Source organism: Prionailurus bengalensis, chromosome C1 (genome assembly GCF_016509475.1).
Source record: "Prionailurus bengalensis isolate Pbe53 chromosome C1, Fcat_Pben_1.1_paternal_pri, whole genome shotgun sequence".
Classification (NCBI taxonomy): domain Eukaryota; kingdom Metazoa; phylum Chordata; class Mammalia; order Carnivora; family Felidae; genus Prionailurus; species Prionailurus bengalensis.
Genome location: NC_057345.1, coordinates 30,403,362 through 30,420,877, shown reverse-complemented (window position 1 = coordinate 30,420,877; position 17,516 = coordinate 30,403,362). Strand labels below are relative to the sequence as shown.

The window sequence follows — 17,516 nt, the reverse complement described above, 5'->3', positions numbered from 1 at the left end:
GCTTTTCACAATTACCTTTTCCAGGTTCCAGGTCTTTACAAGGTCAAGGTCCTTCCGCAGATAGTTCCAGGAAATAAGGCTTTTGGTGTTAACATGTAGCTGATGCCAAAGGGCCATCACTTTCTGGTAAGACTGTTCGACCCTAGAAACAATAGAGAAGCTGGCTGTGGCTATTCTAAAACCTGAGCTCCACATTAGAGACCTTTCAGGGCAAAAATGTGATTGTCTTAGCAGAACTGGATTTATATGCTGAGCAGAGAAAGGCAAGTAATCAAATACTAACAACACAGCAATCTTTAGAACCAAATTAATTGACATAGTCAAACAATTTGGACTTACAATGGTATTATGAATATGATGTCAGCATGTTTAGCAGTCTTATAAATGTTACCTGTATATATAATGATCACGAGAAGTCAGAGAGAGGGTACACCCGTGAAGGTAAGTAATATAGAAAAGTAGAGATAAAATAACCCCATTTGGAATTGTTGAAAAACGACAATCCATATCAATGCTTAAAAATACATTACTGGGTCTATATATTCACAAAACTGCTAAAATGTTTAAAAGTTAAGAACAACTTAAAAAGTTATCTGGCATATTAAAAACAAAAAACAAAAAAAGAACTGCAGTGTGAAGGACCGGAGAAGTTTTTTTCTAAAGCATCCTGTGCCTGATTCAATCTCAACTTCAGGAAGACTTACAGACTCTAAACTCTCACATACACAGACATATTCAACACACACATTACCTTGAATTTCAAATTAAGAAATGTGACATATAAGAATAAGATAGAAAATTAGAAGCCAGGACTTCACTTAAATAGGAGACTTTAAACCCATTTAGTTTATCTGCTCCCTCTCCAAAAAACCCATTAAAATTTCAGTGACGTCAAAATAAAGGATTGAAAATAGCAGGCTTAGGAAATTAGAATTCTGGGGTGGGGGAGGGAATAGTTGGTTTTTATTACAAGCTTCATGGTGTAATTCAGCTTTTAAAAATATGTATGTAGGGGCGCCTGGGTGGCTCAGTTACTTGAACGTCTGACTCTTGGTTTTGGCTCAGGTCATGATCTCACAGTTTGTGAGTCTGAGCCCCACCATCAGGCTCTGTGCTGATGGCATGGAGCCTGCTTGGGATTCTCTCTCCCTCCCTCTCTGCCCCTCCCTGGTTCTCTCTGTCTCTTTCTCAAAATAAATGAATAAACTTAAAAAAATATGTATGTATGTTACTTTAATAAAATATAAAGAAGAAAATTAACTGTCACTACAAAAATCAATCTGAGAGTTAACTGTTTATGATCAAGAATGATCACCGAATTGAACATAAGCATTTACTGAAAACCTACCATGTAGCTGCAAGTACAAGACTTGCTATCTTAATAGTAAGTCTTTCCCAAAAGAAACTTTAAAACTTGGCTGCTCTGTTTAAGATTGCAAATGCAGATTCATCCCTCCATCAATTCACTCAAGCCAAGCAGCACATGTGGCAGTCCAGAGTGGCCCCTGAACCAAGTTACCTGCTGGCCATCTCAATGGCATCCTTATTGGGTGAGGGGATAAGGAAACAGACCGATGGCACCATCGCCTCATTCCCTGTGGGGCTGATCACTTTCCACTTGGTCCTCTGCGAATTATCTTCCAACACACACTCATCATTCTTGCAAATGGTGATCTGAAGAGACAAACTTGTAAGTTATTGCTAGTGGATAAACCGACAACCTGTATGATGTGGTGCCTGACCCCAAAGCTATGAAATCCTTAAGAAAAAAATCATTTTGGAGATCTGACATCCCTTAGTGAGGGTTCCTGATTTTGATGAAAAGATAACCTTATATAAATATACAACACAGGAAAGGTTGAGACATCAAAGAAATCAAGGAAGCAAGTGTTTGTTAAATGTTTATTACAGGTCAAGTAACCTAGTATATGAAAGTTCTAAGGAGACTGTCTTAAGACCTCCAGAAACAATCTCTCTGCATCTACAGCCATTAGGGCAAAGGTTAAAGGGACATGAATAATCACAACTTTGCTTTTGTGATACTTCCCTCTTCCTCCCTTCTTGTCATCCCACTCAAATCCCTTGAAAAGGCTTAAGCATTTTGGAATCATCAATTCTTTCTCTTGGGAGACAAGGAACCAACATCCTCATCCCTATTTTATAGAGAGAAATACTGAGACACAGAAAAGTGCCAGAGAAGTTCATTCTTACGCATTACAAATATTTACTGAGCCTATTATGTGCCTGGAATTTTGCTGGGCCACTGGATGTAAGAATGGTAAGATGGTAAACTAACAAACATGGCTGATATTCCTCATATTCTGGTGGGGGTAAGAGTTATAATACTGTATGTCAAATGCAATTTACCAGGGAATGCATGGAAGGGACATGACCCAGTCTTGCCTGGAAAGGTAAAGAAGGATTATTCAGGACCTTGAAGCCACATTAAGGAATTTAGGCCATCTAAATAGAACTAGGGAATTGTTCTTTTTTTTTTTTTTTTTTTAAGATCATTCTGGTAGAAGAATAGAGAATGCATTGATTGGGGAGGCTGATGCCATTATTCAAGTGAAAGAAATTATGGTCTAAATCAGGGTAGAAGCCGCAGGGACAGAAAGAAGTATATCTAATCTAAGGGATATTTATTTGCAAGTTGGTATTGATTTGGTATGGCTACTACTTGTGGGGTATAAGAGAGGAAAAGCCAAAGATATGGCTCAGGGGCTACAAAGTATCATTTCTGACATCACTTAGGAAATCGGGTGGATGATGATACCAATCACAGAGGCAGGGAGCAGGTCAAGATTATAGAGTTTGGGCTTTTTTTTTTTTCCTTTTTTAAAAGAATGTTTAAGTTCTAATGAAAAAATCAAAAATCTGTAACATTAGACCTTTCTCTATCACACCCTAAACTGAAGGTTTTGCTTCTCCCTCCCTTCCTTCTGGAGCCAGAGGTACCCTTTCCACCTCCTCACCTCTATCTGCCGATAGTCACAGATGGCCTTCACAGAAATGGTACTCTTTAGCACGTGGTCAGGACTGCGTGGCTTTAGCTGAACAATGGTTTTTGATCTCCCAACAAGACTGGCAACGGAACTCTTGGACTGTATAAGCTGCTCCTTTTCATCCTACAAAGTGAGAAGAAACACAAAAAAGACATTAATGCTGCTACTCAGGGTGACTGAGCCAACAAAGAAAACTGAGTGCTCCACTCCCTCAGAGAATGTCATTTCTCAGTTAAGTAGGGATCCTTGGTGGAGCCATCTTAGAAACACAAAGATAAAGAAAAAAGGAGAGGATATTTGTCTTCTACCAAGTGCTTTTATACTCAAATTGTTCAGCTTTCTCCCTGTGCCCTTTTCAATGAATCATGAAGCCACATGCAAAAGTAATGAAAACACAAAAACAAACAAAAAAAAGAACTGCCAGCTGCCAAATACAGCTACACACAGCTAACAAGGGATTTCCCCAAATAAGGTTCAGAAAGCATGGAAATTTAAAAACAATAATAACAACATTGCTGTCGCTATTATTATTATTCGCTTTCTTACTGGCAGAAGCCAGTTCTTGCCTTCTGCTTAGGAGAAGCTAGAATTGTGCTCTTTAAAGAATTTTTAAATAATCATACCTCCCAAGCTCTACTACTAATATTTCACTTTCTTAAATTGAGTCAAACTTTCTAGAGAAAGATCTTAGCTCTTCCACCAACAGTTTATAAAGCAATGCTGTTGGTGGAGACACGACAAATGATTCAGGGTTTACCTTTTAGGGTCTTGCTGTGCCATGCTCATGTAAATTTGAATGGTTTGAAAGAAGTATCATGCAAAATTGAAACTCTCAAGTCTCCGCAAACCCAATTATCTTAAAAACTAATGAACTTCCTGTCCACAAAATTGGTAGCAATGTACTACCAATTGTGTTAGAGAGTAAAAGATAACTTTCATGTATTACCAGGATGTGTCAAGCCCATTTTGAGGTATATAAAGTCCTTAGAAGAGGACTTTCTTAGGATGGAAGTAGATGTGATGAGAGTAAAGAGTTAATAATGTTAAGAAATGCCATTAAAGAATTAAGAATATGCAAGTAAAGAAAAAGAAATGCTTAAATAAACTACCTGTGCCTGTCCCCGGGAGCATGATTGGAAGAAATACAACTTTAACTTATTAGTTAAGAAAGAGGAATGGAATATATCAGGGAGACAGCCACACTGTTCCGTACTTGACAGCTGGTCTACCCATTTCCGTTTCCTTGCAATAAAGATGTCAATTTCTGTCTAACCCACAGCCAAACATCTCAAGCTCCAGAGACCAAGTGCTCAGCGTGGTAAAAGTTCTGAAAAGAACCAGAAGCCATGACAGATGCTCCCGAACCTGACGGACAAGCTGAGGAAAAGCTGAGGAGCAGACCCAGGTGACTTCATGCCCAGATGACGCCGCCAACCCGATGCCCCTGACCTGGAGAGGAGGGAACAGAGCAGCGACCCTCGAGAAGATATGACAACAATTGCAGAGAAGTTACCCTAAGACAGGAAGGTACTCTGTGGAAGGGAGGAGATAATAGCCAAGGATTATTATATTCCTCCTTCAAACTTGAAGTACCTCCAAGAGAGACATTCTAGAGACAACATCTAAAAAGTCAGGCTTTTATCCTTCATTCCAAGTTCATTAAATTAACAGATTATTGGCCTGGGTAAAACATTGAATGTGAACCCATTCATAGGTTAATAATACCTGAAAGTGTAAAAATAAATCGATAAATAATCAACTAATGTTCACAAATACCCAACTTTCACCTACAAAAATGTTTTGGGTTCTCTGGTTCTCTTATTTATAATTTTCTACTGAAATGTGGGAATCCTCTGGCTTCTCATATAGAAAAAATAATTTCCCTATTACACTCTTCTATCTTAATTTGGGACGTAGCTGGGGCCTTGTCCTGCCAACTCTGTGTAATATGCATTCAATACACGTAAACACTCCTGCTCTGATTTTATTATCAGCATTTCTGAAAGAATAATTCATTGGAGAAAATGAATATAAAACTGATTTGGAGTAAATACCGGATGCAAAAACATTTTCTCAAAGTTAATACTGCTACATAAATTGGACAAATATTGCATTACATCTACATAAGATTTTAACATCATCCTTAATTAAAATCAATATTCTAATACCTCATTTTGGCAAAACAAAATTACCACAGAGGAAAAATTTGGCTCAGGTCTAGTTCATTGGTTTGGTTTTGTTTTAATTCTCTTTGCATGAGAGAGTGAAAAAAGAATTTGATGTCAGTCACCTAATCCCCTTCAACACTATTTTTCATGCTTTACACCTCATCTTTGGTCCCAACTTTTGAATTAAAATAGGAACAATGCAAAGACAAGCATAGTGGGCACTAAGTGGTTCAGGGGAAGAGGACTAGGCCTTTACTTCAATAGCATACCCAAAGGAATCTTATCAGCAACTTCTTTAAGGACAGAAAAGAAAAAAAAGAATAAGAACAAACTGGGATTAAACTTTATTTGAATGTGAGCCACATTTTATAACACTGACCCATTACCCTACAGCTTTCAAGGATATAAACAGCAGCAGCTGATATGGTTTACTCTGTTTCTCAGGAGTAATCATCCCTCTGAGGCAACACCCACCATGGAGTCCTGGAGCAGGTCCTCGAGACGAGATAAACTGGTATTGTGGTCACAGGAATATTTTCTTTTGATGGAGTCTTGGAGGTTCCTCAAGAATGACTCCAGGTCCCGTGCATCACTGAAGAACTGTGAGGATAGGAACGGGATCTCAGGCTCAACACATCACGACACACAGATGTTAACCAAGAAAAAGCAATCTCACTGTAATTACTCTCCTGGATTGATGACACTTCATTACAAAATCCGCACGAGTGGAAACTGAGGGCTTAAAACACCACATCTGGGAAAATATTAGTGATGACAACCACAAAGCCTATTTAACCCTAGAGAAAAGTCAGTCAGCTTTGCCTTCTCAGAAACACTGCTAGTGAGGACACTTGGCTGTGAGGTAAGCGTGTCATGAAAAGCCTAGAGGTTGAGTGATCAAACGGTCCAATTCACTGATAAGATTACAAAATGATTAGCGAGATTATTTAATTTAGGGCAAACCCAAACAGAGGCAACGGCTTATTTCCTCCTCCCATCCTCATCTGAAAATAAGGAGTATGTTCTTGATCTTGTGATAGACTGAAGAAAGAAAAATGGTCCTGGGATTTTACAGCTTCACCCATCAAGAGGGAGGGTCTACGTCTTCCCTTGAAGCCGGCCCAGGTACATGACTTGCTTTGGTCAATGATATAATAAATGTGACAGCAGAAAAAAGGGCTTGTGTACTGGGGCTCACTCTCTCTGGTCGTTTGTGGGACAAACGTGAAGAAGCCTAGGCTAGCCTAACAGATGTCATGGCCTTGTACCCCATCACCCCCACCAACTATCAGACGTGGAAGTGATGCCATTTGCAACCAACCAGCCCCTAGCCTGCCTGCCAGTTGCCTGCAGCCATCCACAGGCTAAGCAAGATAAGAAAATCATCTTTTCTTCTCAAAAAATTAAAAATAGAACTACCCTACGACCCAGCAATTGCACTACTAGGTATTTATCCAAGGGTTACAGGTATGCTGTTTTGAAGGAGCACATGCACCCCAATGTTTATAGCATCACTACCAACAATAGCCAAAGTATGGAAAGAGCCCAAATGTCCATCAATGGATGAATGGATAAAGAGGATGTGGTGTATGTATGTATACACACACACACACACACACACACACACATACACACACACACACGAGTGTTACTCGGCAATCACAAAGAATGAAATCTTGCCATTTGCAACTACATGGATGGAACTAGAGGGTATTACGCTAAGCAAAATTAGAGAAAAACAAATATCATATGACTTCACTCATATGAGGTCTTTAAGAGACAAAACAGATGAACATAAGGGAAGGGAAGCAAAAATAATACAAAAACAGGGAGGGGGACAAAATAGAAGAGGCTCTTAAATATGGAGAACAAACAGAGGGTTGCTGCATGGGTTGTGGGAGGCGGGATGGGCTAAATGGGGAAGGGGCATTAAGGAATCTACTCCTGAAATCATTGTTGCACTACATGCTAACTAACTTGGATGTAAATTTAAAAATAAATAAATAAATACATAAAATAAGAATATCATCTTTTCTCATCTCAACTGAGCCTAGCCCAAATCACCAAACCACAGAGTCAAGAACTAACTAAAGGATTACAGTTTTAAGCAGCTGTGCTCTGGGAGTGATGGTTTACACAGTAAAGTGTGGTTTAACTGATATAGATGTGTTTTTCACCCTACCTTTTCCATGTGCAGGCTTGTGTGGACACACAGGTACATACAATTGCTTGCCTGAATGGAAAAGGGTATTCTCCTCATCTCTGATGCTCATGCGTGCGCACGTGTGCACGCACACACACACACGCACACAAACACAAAGTTCACATACCTGAAAATAAGCAGTATTCTCTTTTACATGCTGCTCAACACACAAGCATAGCTGCTTCATCCACTGCAACTGGGACTGGACGGCAGCGCTGTAAGCCTGCAAGAGTCAAGCACACGCACAGAAGGGCAGGGGTTTAGCAACATACATGTGCAATGCTCTCTTCCAAGTCCAACTCTGCTAATGACAGGCCAACAGAAGATACATGGAGATGCTTGACAGGCATCTGCGGAGTGCTTCCCATGAGAAACAGGCTTGTCTTTCATCCAACATAGGTTACATAGAAAAGGCCTCTTCCACACTCAATTGCAGCTATAGCTGACCCTTGAACAATGGAGGGGATGGGGGCACCAAACCCCTGTGCAGTTGGAAATCCACACATGACTTTTGACTCCCCAGAAACTTAAGTGGTAATAGCTTACTGTTGACTGGAGGCCTTACTGATAACGTGAACAGTCAACAAACACATATTTTGTATGTTACATGTACATATACTGTATATATACTATATGTTTACAACGAAGTAAGCTACAGCATAGAAAATGTTACTAAAAAAATCATAAGGAAAAGAAAATACATTTACAGTATCCTACAGTATTTAGAAAACAAATCCGCATATAAGAGGGCTACGCAGTTCAAACCCATGTTGTTCAAGGGTCACCTGTAAGTGATCAGCAAAACCTGCGCGTGAATAAATCCCTCCCAGATTCCCCCACTCTCTCTCTCTTCTCTGGGCAAAGGCACCACACCAACAAGAGACAGGATCTGCCCGCATGCCTATTTAAAATATATGGTTCAGGGGCGCCTGGGTGGCTCAGTCGGTTAAGCGTCCGACTTCGGCTCAGGTCTGATCTCGTGGTTTGTGAGTTCAAGCCCCACATCGGGCTCTGTGCTGACAGCTCGGAGCCTGGAGCCTGTTTCGGATTCTGTGTCTCCCTCTCTCTCTCTGACCCTCCCCCATTCATCCTCTGTCTCTCTCTGCCTCAAAAATAAATAAACATTAAAAAAATTAAAAAAATAAATAAATAAAATAAAAGATATGGTTCAATAGGAGTCAATCTCTCTTCTAGTTTCTCCTCCTATTCTCCTTTGTTTGTAGTCTTTCAGGGGCTGGGATAAAGAGAGAAGATCCAAGACAAATGATCACTGACACTTCGTTCAGGTGTTTCAGCAGAACGAAGTCTCTGATTTGGATGCTTCCACTATGACCACCCTAAGCACTTGACCCTCACACATTCTCAAGTCACATACCTCCACAGTCTGCTTGGCTGGGTGGTTCTCAAGTGACAGCAGCTCTGCTGTATCTTGTAGAGACCGAAACACATCCTGTTTCTCCTCCAGCTGCATTGTCAACTCCTGAAAGTTGAATTCAACTAGATGCAGTAAGTGCGATTAAGGGGAGAGGAGCAATAAAGAAAAAGTTGTGTTCCCTGCCCCCACTTTAAAGGAGCCTCCAACACAGGGTTAGTGCCAAAATGAGAGGAATAAATAGCACATGCCAGAGGATTTCGAAGAGCAAAAATGCTAGAATTACTGGACAATGATTTACAAAGGATATGGGGCCTGGGCCAGACCTGAAAAAGCAGGGGAACACAGGTGAGCAATGGAGACAGAGGAAGGAGATAACTTGGCAGGAGTGGCTGGTTCACGTCCCATACCTGACACACCCTGAGATCCCAATCAGTGACTCCCTGGCTTTGCTCAGACTATTCCCTCAGCCTACAGTGCCCTCCTCTGGTTTTATATTCTGTTAACACTACAGGACCCAATTTAGATGCTAGCTTTTCTATAAAGCTGGGTGCTGATCCTTGCTGTCACATTTGATCCCTTCTTTCTAAGCACTTTCTTTTTATCTTTATCATAGCCTGATTTCCATTCTCAGACAGTTTACTGCATTAGAGCATTTACTCTTTTTTACTTTAGAAGAATCATATGCTATTCTCTAGTCAGAAGTTTTTATTAAAAAAATTTTTTTAACGGTTATTTCTTATTGAGAGACAGAGCACAAGCATGGGAGGGACAGAGAGAGGAGACACAGACTCCGGAGCAGGCTCCAGACTCTGAGCTGTCAGCACAGAGCCCGATGTGGGGCTCGAACTCACGAACGGTGAGATCATGACCTGAGCCAAAGTCGGATGCTTAACCGACTGAGCCACTCAGGGGCCCTCAGAAGTTTATATTTCTTTAAATCTAACGGAATTTAAAAGTATCTAAAGTAAGTGTGAATAAAAAAGCTTCTTGGGGCACCTGGGTGGCTCAGTCGGTTAAGCATCCGACTTCAGCTCAGGTCATGATCTCACCGTTCGTGAGTTCGAGCCCCGCATCGGGCTCTGTGCTGATACCTCAGGGCCTGGAGCCTGCTTCCGATTCTGTGTCTCCCTCTCTCTCTGCTCCTCCCCCACTCACACTCTACCTGTCTCCCTCTCTCAAAAATAAACATTAAAAATTTTTTTTAAGAAAGCTTCCTATTTGCATAGAGTTTATAATATCTTTAAAAATGCTGAGATGTGGAAATACACTTAGAAAGAAAACAACCCCATTGTATTGACTGAAAAAGAACAAACGAATGTTGTCGTTGTCCAATATTCAATTTCCCTTCCCGTCTTACAAATGAAGATATTTGACCAAAAAATTATTAAATGAATTTAACAGAATTCAGAATATATGAAAAGCCAAGAGTATGCTTCAGTTAAACAACAGTAAGCCCTATACTAAATGCTTTGCCCATATTAGCTTAGTCAATCTTTTACACAAGTCTTTGAAGTGATACTATAATCCCATTTCACAGAGGTCCAGAGAGATTAAATGACTGGCCCAAAGTCACAGAGCCAGTTAGTGGAGAAGTAAGAATTGGAACTCAGGTCTCTCACTCCAAAGCCTACCATCCTAAACACAAAGCTATTCTGAAACAACTCGACTTGCAGTCCAATACTCTCATTGTCCAAGACACTGCCTTTCTAAACGCATTCTAAGTAAATTCATTCTAGGACTTGGTTTCCCCTCTCTCCATGTACACTCCTCACATGCACAGATGCATTAAGCAGGGGGTTCCTATTTCTACCCAGAAGAATGCAAATCCAGAAATCCAAGTTCTCAAAAGATTAGCCTCTCTCTGTCTCCTTCTGCTATTACATAAATATGACAGGTCTGTTGTGCTAGACTCACAGAGAAGTAATTTCTTTTGGCTGAGATATTGGGATTGTTGTCACTCCAATCATATGCGAGTTCCTCCTCCTCCTTCTCATTCAACCAGATCAACTCAGCTGTAGCTCTGGAGACAAATTTATGCAGGCTCTGAAGGTGCCTCATCCGGAAGCTGGAAGTTTCCTAGACAAAGCAGGGATTACATGGTTAGACTGCCAGGCTTTCATCTGTAGAAGATAGCACATGTGACATCAAAGCAAAGAATAATGCAGGAAATAAATTTAGCCTTGATTTTTCATCTCTGGGTGCTCCTCATGGACTCAAATTTAAATTTAGTACAAGTTTAGCACAGGACTCCCAGAGCCCTGGTCAATCCTAGCAAGAAGTTACAACTCACCAGGCTTCTGTGGGGCTCCCTGAATAAAGAATGATCCTAGGCCTGTCCTACTCTGGACAATCTTGAAAGATGGGAATGAAGAACAGATAGAAGAAGAGTCTCCTTCCTACCAACCTCAAACTTTTTGTTCTGGTGTCTCAAAGCATATACAGGCACTGCTTTGGTAAGACACGGAAACTGGGACAGGTTCTACTTAATTTAAACTTTCTGGGGCAGTGATTTCTGATCCACTAAGAAAATTGAGAAAATGTTGTAATACATATGAACAATCGCACAGTAAATGATATAACCTAATAAGCAGAAAACCAAAACAGGGCCAAACCGCAGACTTTCTGAATTAGGGAAGACAGTTGTTTGGAAGGAACTAGACAGTCCATGAAGAGAACAAAAGAGTCAAAACTCACCTTCAGTTTACAATACTGTGTCTCCAGCTTTCCAAGAGTTTCAACATAACTGGTATGGAAATTCTGGGACATTTTTCCCTGATAAAAAATGAAATAAAGATGTATTAGAGAAAGAGTAAGTAAACTATATGTACAGTATGTTTTCAACTATGTCTGCACATAGTTAGGGACTGATTACCCCAGAAACAGAGTTGAGATAACAGATCTCTGGGTCAGGTTTTAAAGCCTGGAGAAACACTGTATTTTAACTAACTTGAATTTAAATAAAAAAAAAAAATTATGGGCCAAACCAAGAAATAGACTCTTAATGCTAGAGAACAAATTGATTGTTACCAGAGGGGAGGTGGGTAGGGGGACGGGTTAAATAGGTGATGGGGATTAAGGAGTCTTGTTGTGGGGGCAGCTAAGCGTCCAACTTTGGCTCAGGTCATGATCTCATGGTCTGTGGGCTTGAGCCCCACATCGGGCTCTGTGCTGACAACTGCAAGGCCTGCTTGGGATTCTCCCTCTCTCCCTCTTCTCTCTGTCCCTTCCCCACCCCATTCAAAATAAATACATAAACTTAAAAAAAAAACAAACTTAAAAGAAAAAGAAAGAAGAAATTAAAAAAATATTTTTATTCCCCCCCCCCCAAAAAAAAAAAAAGGAGTGCACTTATGATGAGCACCAGGTGATGTTTGGAAGTGTTGAATCACTGTACTGTATACCTGAAACTAATATTACTCTGTTAGTTAACTAGAATTTAAATAAAAACTTAAAAAATAAAAATAAAAAATAAAGCCTGGGGCAACCATGAGTGAGGGACGGTTTAGTGGAGTGAACACAGCTGAGAGACTTTGTGCTTCCAGTAACTCTGGGAGGTTTCTAGCAAAACTTATGCCTGATGATTCCCAAACTACTCGGCTGCTTTTTTGCAGGGGAAAGTTGAAATTACAAATGGGAAGACAGAATGAGTGAGGGAGAGACTGAGTAGTTTTTCTATTCCAGCACGCCCTACAGGCAGGAGGTGAAGTGGAAACAAGATGAGGTTCTGGAGCAGGACTGTTTGGAAACTGCACCCACCATGCACTGATTCTGACCTTAGCTTTCAGAATTGCTACTCCTTTTAGTAAAAACGGGTTAATAAAAATACCTTGCTCATAAGGGCATTTCAAAGAGCAAAAGAGACACTTGATGTGGAAAGGGAATTTGGTGGAAAGTGCTGCTCATGGTTCTCATTCTTTTCCAGAGCCTCCTTCTCCCTAGAGACAGCTGCACTGTGCACGCTACCCCGTTACCCATCCCACCCCACCGCACCCCGCTCCGTGATGGATTCTGAATGCACACACCTCATACAGCCTGGCCTCTTTGACACTTGAGCCCAGTTCTTCCACACTGGTGTGGATGTGCTGTTGTGTCTCCAGCTGCAACTCCACACTAGGCAGGTCATTGCCCCACTCTGCTCGCTCCAGTTTCATCTGGAAAAGAAAAGATATGTATTTCATTGGTGAATCAGCAAAAAAAGAAAATTTTCAGAACTGATGTTTGGGCAAGGGGGCTGAGGGTAGGAGACTGGGCAAGAGGACACCTAAGCCATCTCCATCACGGCTTCTTATAGGAAAACATGCCATTATCACCCCAAAGAGCTGGAGACTAAATTCCAACTCCTGCAGCAGGGGCAGCCTTTTGTTGCCACATTACGGGATAGATTCCTGAATTCACCAACCAGAAAGGTGTTTCCAAAGGCTGAAGGTTAACTTTATAGTTTAGGCATTTTCCATTATGAAGCTCTGCATTTCACAATCAGAGTGGATATAAGAAAGAAATATCTGAAAATATTAAACTTCATTCATGGCATCAACTATTGACCAGTGGCAGGTAATGTTTAAATAGCTTGTCTTTGGATGTTTTTATTTGTCGCTACATGGGGAATCGGCCATCAGGGCATGGGAAGAATTTCATGTAAAACAAACGCATTAGAAGGATAAAAAGGACAGTATCGAACTTGAACCACTATTCTGGAATACATGCATGCACAGCCCCTCAGAACTGTGAGGCACAGCACTGCTTAAACTCCAGAGGGAAGACCAACAACAAAGAGTGAGGGATAAGCTCCTCTGCTGATGAGGGAGTTTCAGAAAAGGTAACTGAGATTTACAGACTCTGTAATTTCTCCCATGAGCTCCACTTAGAGTACAGTTAACTGAAGGGAATGATTCCCAAAGGGCTTCCAATCAGAAAAGCCTACGCTATCCGGTGTGGGACTTTTGAGGATTTGAGCTGACCCTACCCATTTAACATTTGAGAAGGGGGCTTGGGTTCCAGGCAGCATTAATAATTTAGAGTTTACCCAAGGGGCACAGAGCATCCTGGCACTCCTAGACAAGCTGCTGGGTCCAGTAAACCTTAACACATTGCATAAGCATTTGGAACATACACCCACCTGCATTTCTTCTACCCAAGACAGTAGTTCATACACAAATCGAAGATTGCCTTCATCCTCAGAGGATGAGATAGACACAAGTTCAGCCCGAGTCATGGGTTTTCGGAACCAGGAGGTAGAGGAAGAATGGGTTCCCTTGGTCAAGGGTTCTGCCTTCAGATGAGTAGTGGTTAAAGTAGAGGGTGGAGCCAATTCAAGTGAAGTGAAATGGCCCTTCCTATACAAGTTTGTGCACTCTAGACGCAGGGTGACCAGCTCGTCTTGCAGACGCATAACCCTGAAATGGAGGAAGAGAAAAAAGGAAGACACTTAAATCTATAATACACATTTTTTTAAGTGGGTTCCACAACCAATGTGGGGCTTGAACTCACAACCCTGACATCAAGAGTTGCATGCCAGCCAGGCGCCCCTGAAACACACTTTTTTAAGATAAAATATTCCCTATCCGTTTGACAAGGATGAGGTAAAAATAAAAATGAGATCATATCAGGAAAAGTGTTTTGAAAAAAGAAGTGTTATAGGAACACAAGGTGGTTTTAACATCTTCGTCGTTCAGAGTTGTTGAGGCAAATGCCAAATTACAGTGTTAATTGGAGGGAGGCAAACCAGTATCTGTTTATGTAACTCCTGGATGGTACAACAGAATAAACATGGATTAGGGACCAAAAGACATGAGTCTTAGTCTTGGTCCTGTACAAACTGTGTGACCTAGGTGATGCCCATCCCCTCAATGGGTCTTAGTTTTCTCTACAAAATGATGCGTTCGATTGGCAGCAGTTCTAACCCAGATGTGGTACTGCATCCCAGTAGGTCACCCTGAAATATGTGTGGGTGTTATAAGAGGCCACAGTGATTAGGGAATCCTACAGGTACTAAGTGGGCAGGGCCTGCAATAAGGGGCAAGTGTCCTCCACCATGAGAATTTTCCTGCCCCACATACCTGTAGTATCCCCACCAAGACACGGACCTCCAAGACGCAAGTTACAAGATTCAGTGCCAGACTCTTGATCTGTAAGCCTCAGCGATAAGCAAGCCCTCTGTCTGAGCCCCATGCTCCTCACCTAAAAGCCAGCTCTTCCAGCTGGTAGTAATTCTCATCCCGTAGGATCTGGAGGTCCACCTGCAGCTGCCTGATGAGACCCTCACATTCCTGAATGTACATGATGACATCTGACTCGCACTGTACCGGTTGTCCCGATTCCAGGTGAGCAGCGTCCTAAGACAGAAAAGGAGTAATAGGAGTGGGAGAATGCCAGTGCCCCACCCACGAGGACTGAGGGAGCCGCGTGTGAGGAAGTGACACAGCTGGATTTCTCAATCGTGAATCTGGACCATCGGCGCACAGGGTGAGAAGGGGAGAGACAACACAGACACTCACAGCCTGCAGTGTATTCTTAGCTAGTGTCAGCTTCTCTTCACAGTTCAAAGCACCATTCTGGATTTTGTTCGCAATCTGTAGCAGCAATTCCAGCCTATAATAAGATAAAAACCGTAGTCACGTGCTGGGCTCAAAGCGGCCCGGGTGGGTAACATCAGGTTGCCGTCAGGCCCTGAGCCCACCTCTCCACAGCTGGGCGAAGCGACTTCTCTCGCTCCAGCATCTCGATGATGAGCTTTCCCCATTCTTCCTCCACATCATTTGGGTGGTAACCTTGAGGCAGTTTAATCCGGCCAAACTCAATCCACACCTGAAAAATCCCAGAGACACTCTTTTAGTCCGAAAACACAGCCGTGCCCTCAGGCCCACTTTTACGTGTTCTTGACACATGGCTTCTTGCATATTTACCCAGCCATCAGCAGTTTCTCCTGTTGTCTAATAAGAGAAAAGAACGGAGCACTTAGCAGTACCTCACCTCGAGGTAAGAGCAAAGAAACCATCTCCAAAATACAGGGACTACTAGCTGCTCTAAATTTTTTCATTCCTTCTACATTTTCCATAAATCCACCTGTCCTCTTACTAACTCCCATTCTGGAAAGGCCAAACGCTCAAACCTACAGCTTCAAATTCTCTAGGAGTGAAAATATGGATGGAAGTCTCTCTCCTTTCCATCTTAGGGAGAGGATTCGCTTCCCTCTGAAAAACAGGAAAACTCATTCATAAAACTCAGTGTTTCTGAATAAATGTCATTTTTCAAAAGCCTCTTTCAAAAATACAGATGGATGATGGTACCCACTTACCATAAATTTTCAACACCAGACTAAAAGTGATGTTGATTTGTCACCCTGAGAATATTGCTATTAATGCAGGTTGGGAAGAGCATGCCGGCAATCTAACAAAGAAATAACAATCAGGCAAACCAGCAAACCCCAAGAATCAACAAAGGGTAAGTTTCCTTACCTCTAATAATTTATATAATTCCTCAATTCTTCCTTTTTCTCTCTCCTTGGCCAGAATTTCTGTTTCTTTGAAGTGTATATATTGGTTATAAAGTGCCTGCAAAATTAATATTTGGTGAATGAATGGATGCATGCAAGCAACCTGACCCACTTTGTATACCACCTCACCCCAGGAGCCAGCAGCAGCGAGCTCTGAGGCTTAATCCCAGCATTGAACTTTATAAAAGACAATTTAGGTCTGTGACTTTACCTTTAGTTCAACAGGGTTCTGGGGAAAAGATTTATCTGACATCAGTATTGTATGCTGTTTGATCCAGGGAATGAGGGAGTCCACTCGGCTTTGGTATTCTTGCCACCTGGAGTCTACTTCCTATTGCCAAAAGGTAGATATCACACACCTTCTGATTAGCGGTACACAAGACAAGCACAGGAGACAGTAGTTCAGGCCACCCCAAACCACATAAAATCCCTTTCCTCTCACTGCCTACACAGCTGTTCAGCCTAATGCGTGGAGTCCCAGTTTCAGAGCTCCTCAAGGGCTCTCAAGATGGGATTCAATTTCCTGACACTAGAATAGTCTATGCTGGATGCTACAAAATTAGCAATATCTGGACTCATTCCCAGGGACCAAAGACAATGACCATGTATAAAGATGATGTGGATTCAGTTTGCTCTGTATAAAAGTGCTCCGCATACAGTGAGTGCTTGAGAAACAAAGTCTAATCAATGCATTCCGCCCAAACATATCAAAGCCAGAAGGTATTTTAGGAAAGTTTTCTTTTACCGTAGCACTGATCCCTTCTCCACCCTCAGGGACTTTGGGGAAGGCATCATAAATTGAAGACACGTAAGTGATCACAGACTTTTCATCTGGAGATGGCACATCCACATCTGAGAGAAAAAGGGAAAGAAATTTCTTAGAACAGAGGGAGCTGCCAGCAGAAGGACAATGAATATAAGCCAAACAAACTCAACACCAGTCCGCTCTCACCTTCTGCGTCCAGTAAGCGGGTGACCCCCAGTCTTTCTGCTACTTCAAAAGCTTGCTCCAAATTCTCACGGTTGCTTTGGATTTGTACCCTTTCCATATCTACCAGATCAGGTCTGTAAAAGTCCACCAAGGCACGTGAAAGGCCTATACATCACACAAGTTCACACAAAGCAAACCTCTTAGAAGTACCCAGAGCTGGAACACACTAATTACATGAGAGAGAAAGCAAGACGTTTAGAAAGATACTAATCCCATTTTTAATTACATGCCAGGAACCCAGTGCTCCCTCATCCTAAACCCATAACAGCAGGTTGGTTGGAT

General features: G+C 41.7%; 1 protein-coding gene across 1 annotated transcript in view; it reads right to left on the bottom strand.

The window, feature by feature from the left end:
* The window catches only part of MACF1 (microtubule actin crosslinking factor 1), a 331,566-nt gene that overhangs the window by 142,109 nt on the left and 171,941 nt on the right, over positions 1–17,516 (bottom strand). The window contains 17 exon segments of the mRNA XM_043578675.1: positions 16–142; positions 1,520–1,674; positions 2,976–3,128; positions 5,648–5,773; positions 7,504–7,599; positions 8,752–8,856; positions 10,666–10,827; positions 11,446–11,523; positions 12,774–12,902; positions 13,868–14,144; positions 14,929–15,083; positions 15,246–15,339; positions 15,428–15,555; positions 16,206–16,301; positions 16,455–16,574; positions 16,989–17,095; positions 17,196–17,308. Of these exon segments, the coding sequence (XP_043434610.1) occupies positions 16–142; positions 1,520–1,674; positions 2,976–3,128; positions 5,648–5,773; positions 7,504–7,599; positions 8,752–8,856; positions 10,666–10,827; positions 11,446–11,523; positions 12,774–12,902; positions 13,868–14,144; positions 14,929–15,083; positions 15,246–15,339; positions 15,428–15,555; positions 16,206–16,301; positions 16,455–16,574; positions 16,989–17,095; positions 17,196–17,308 (2,221 nt within the window).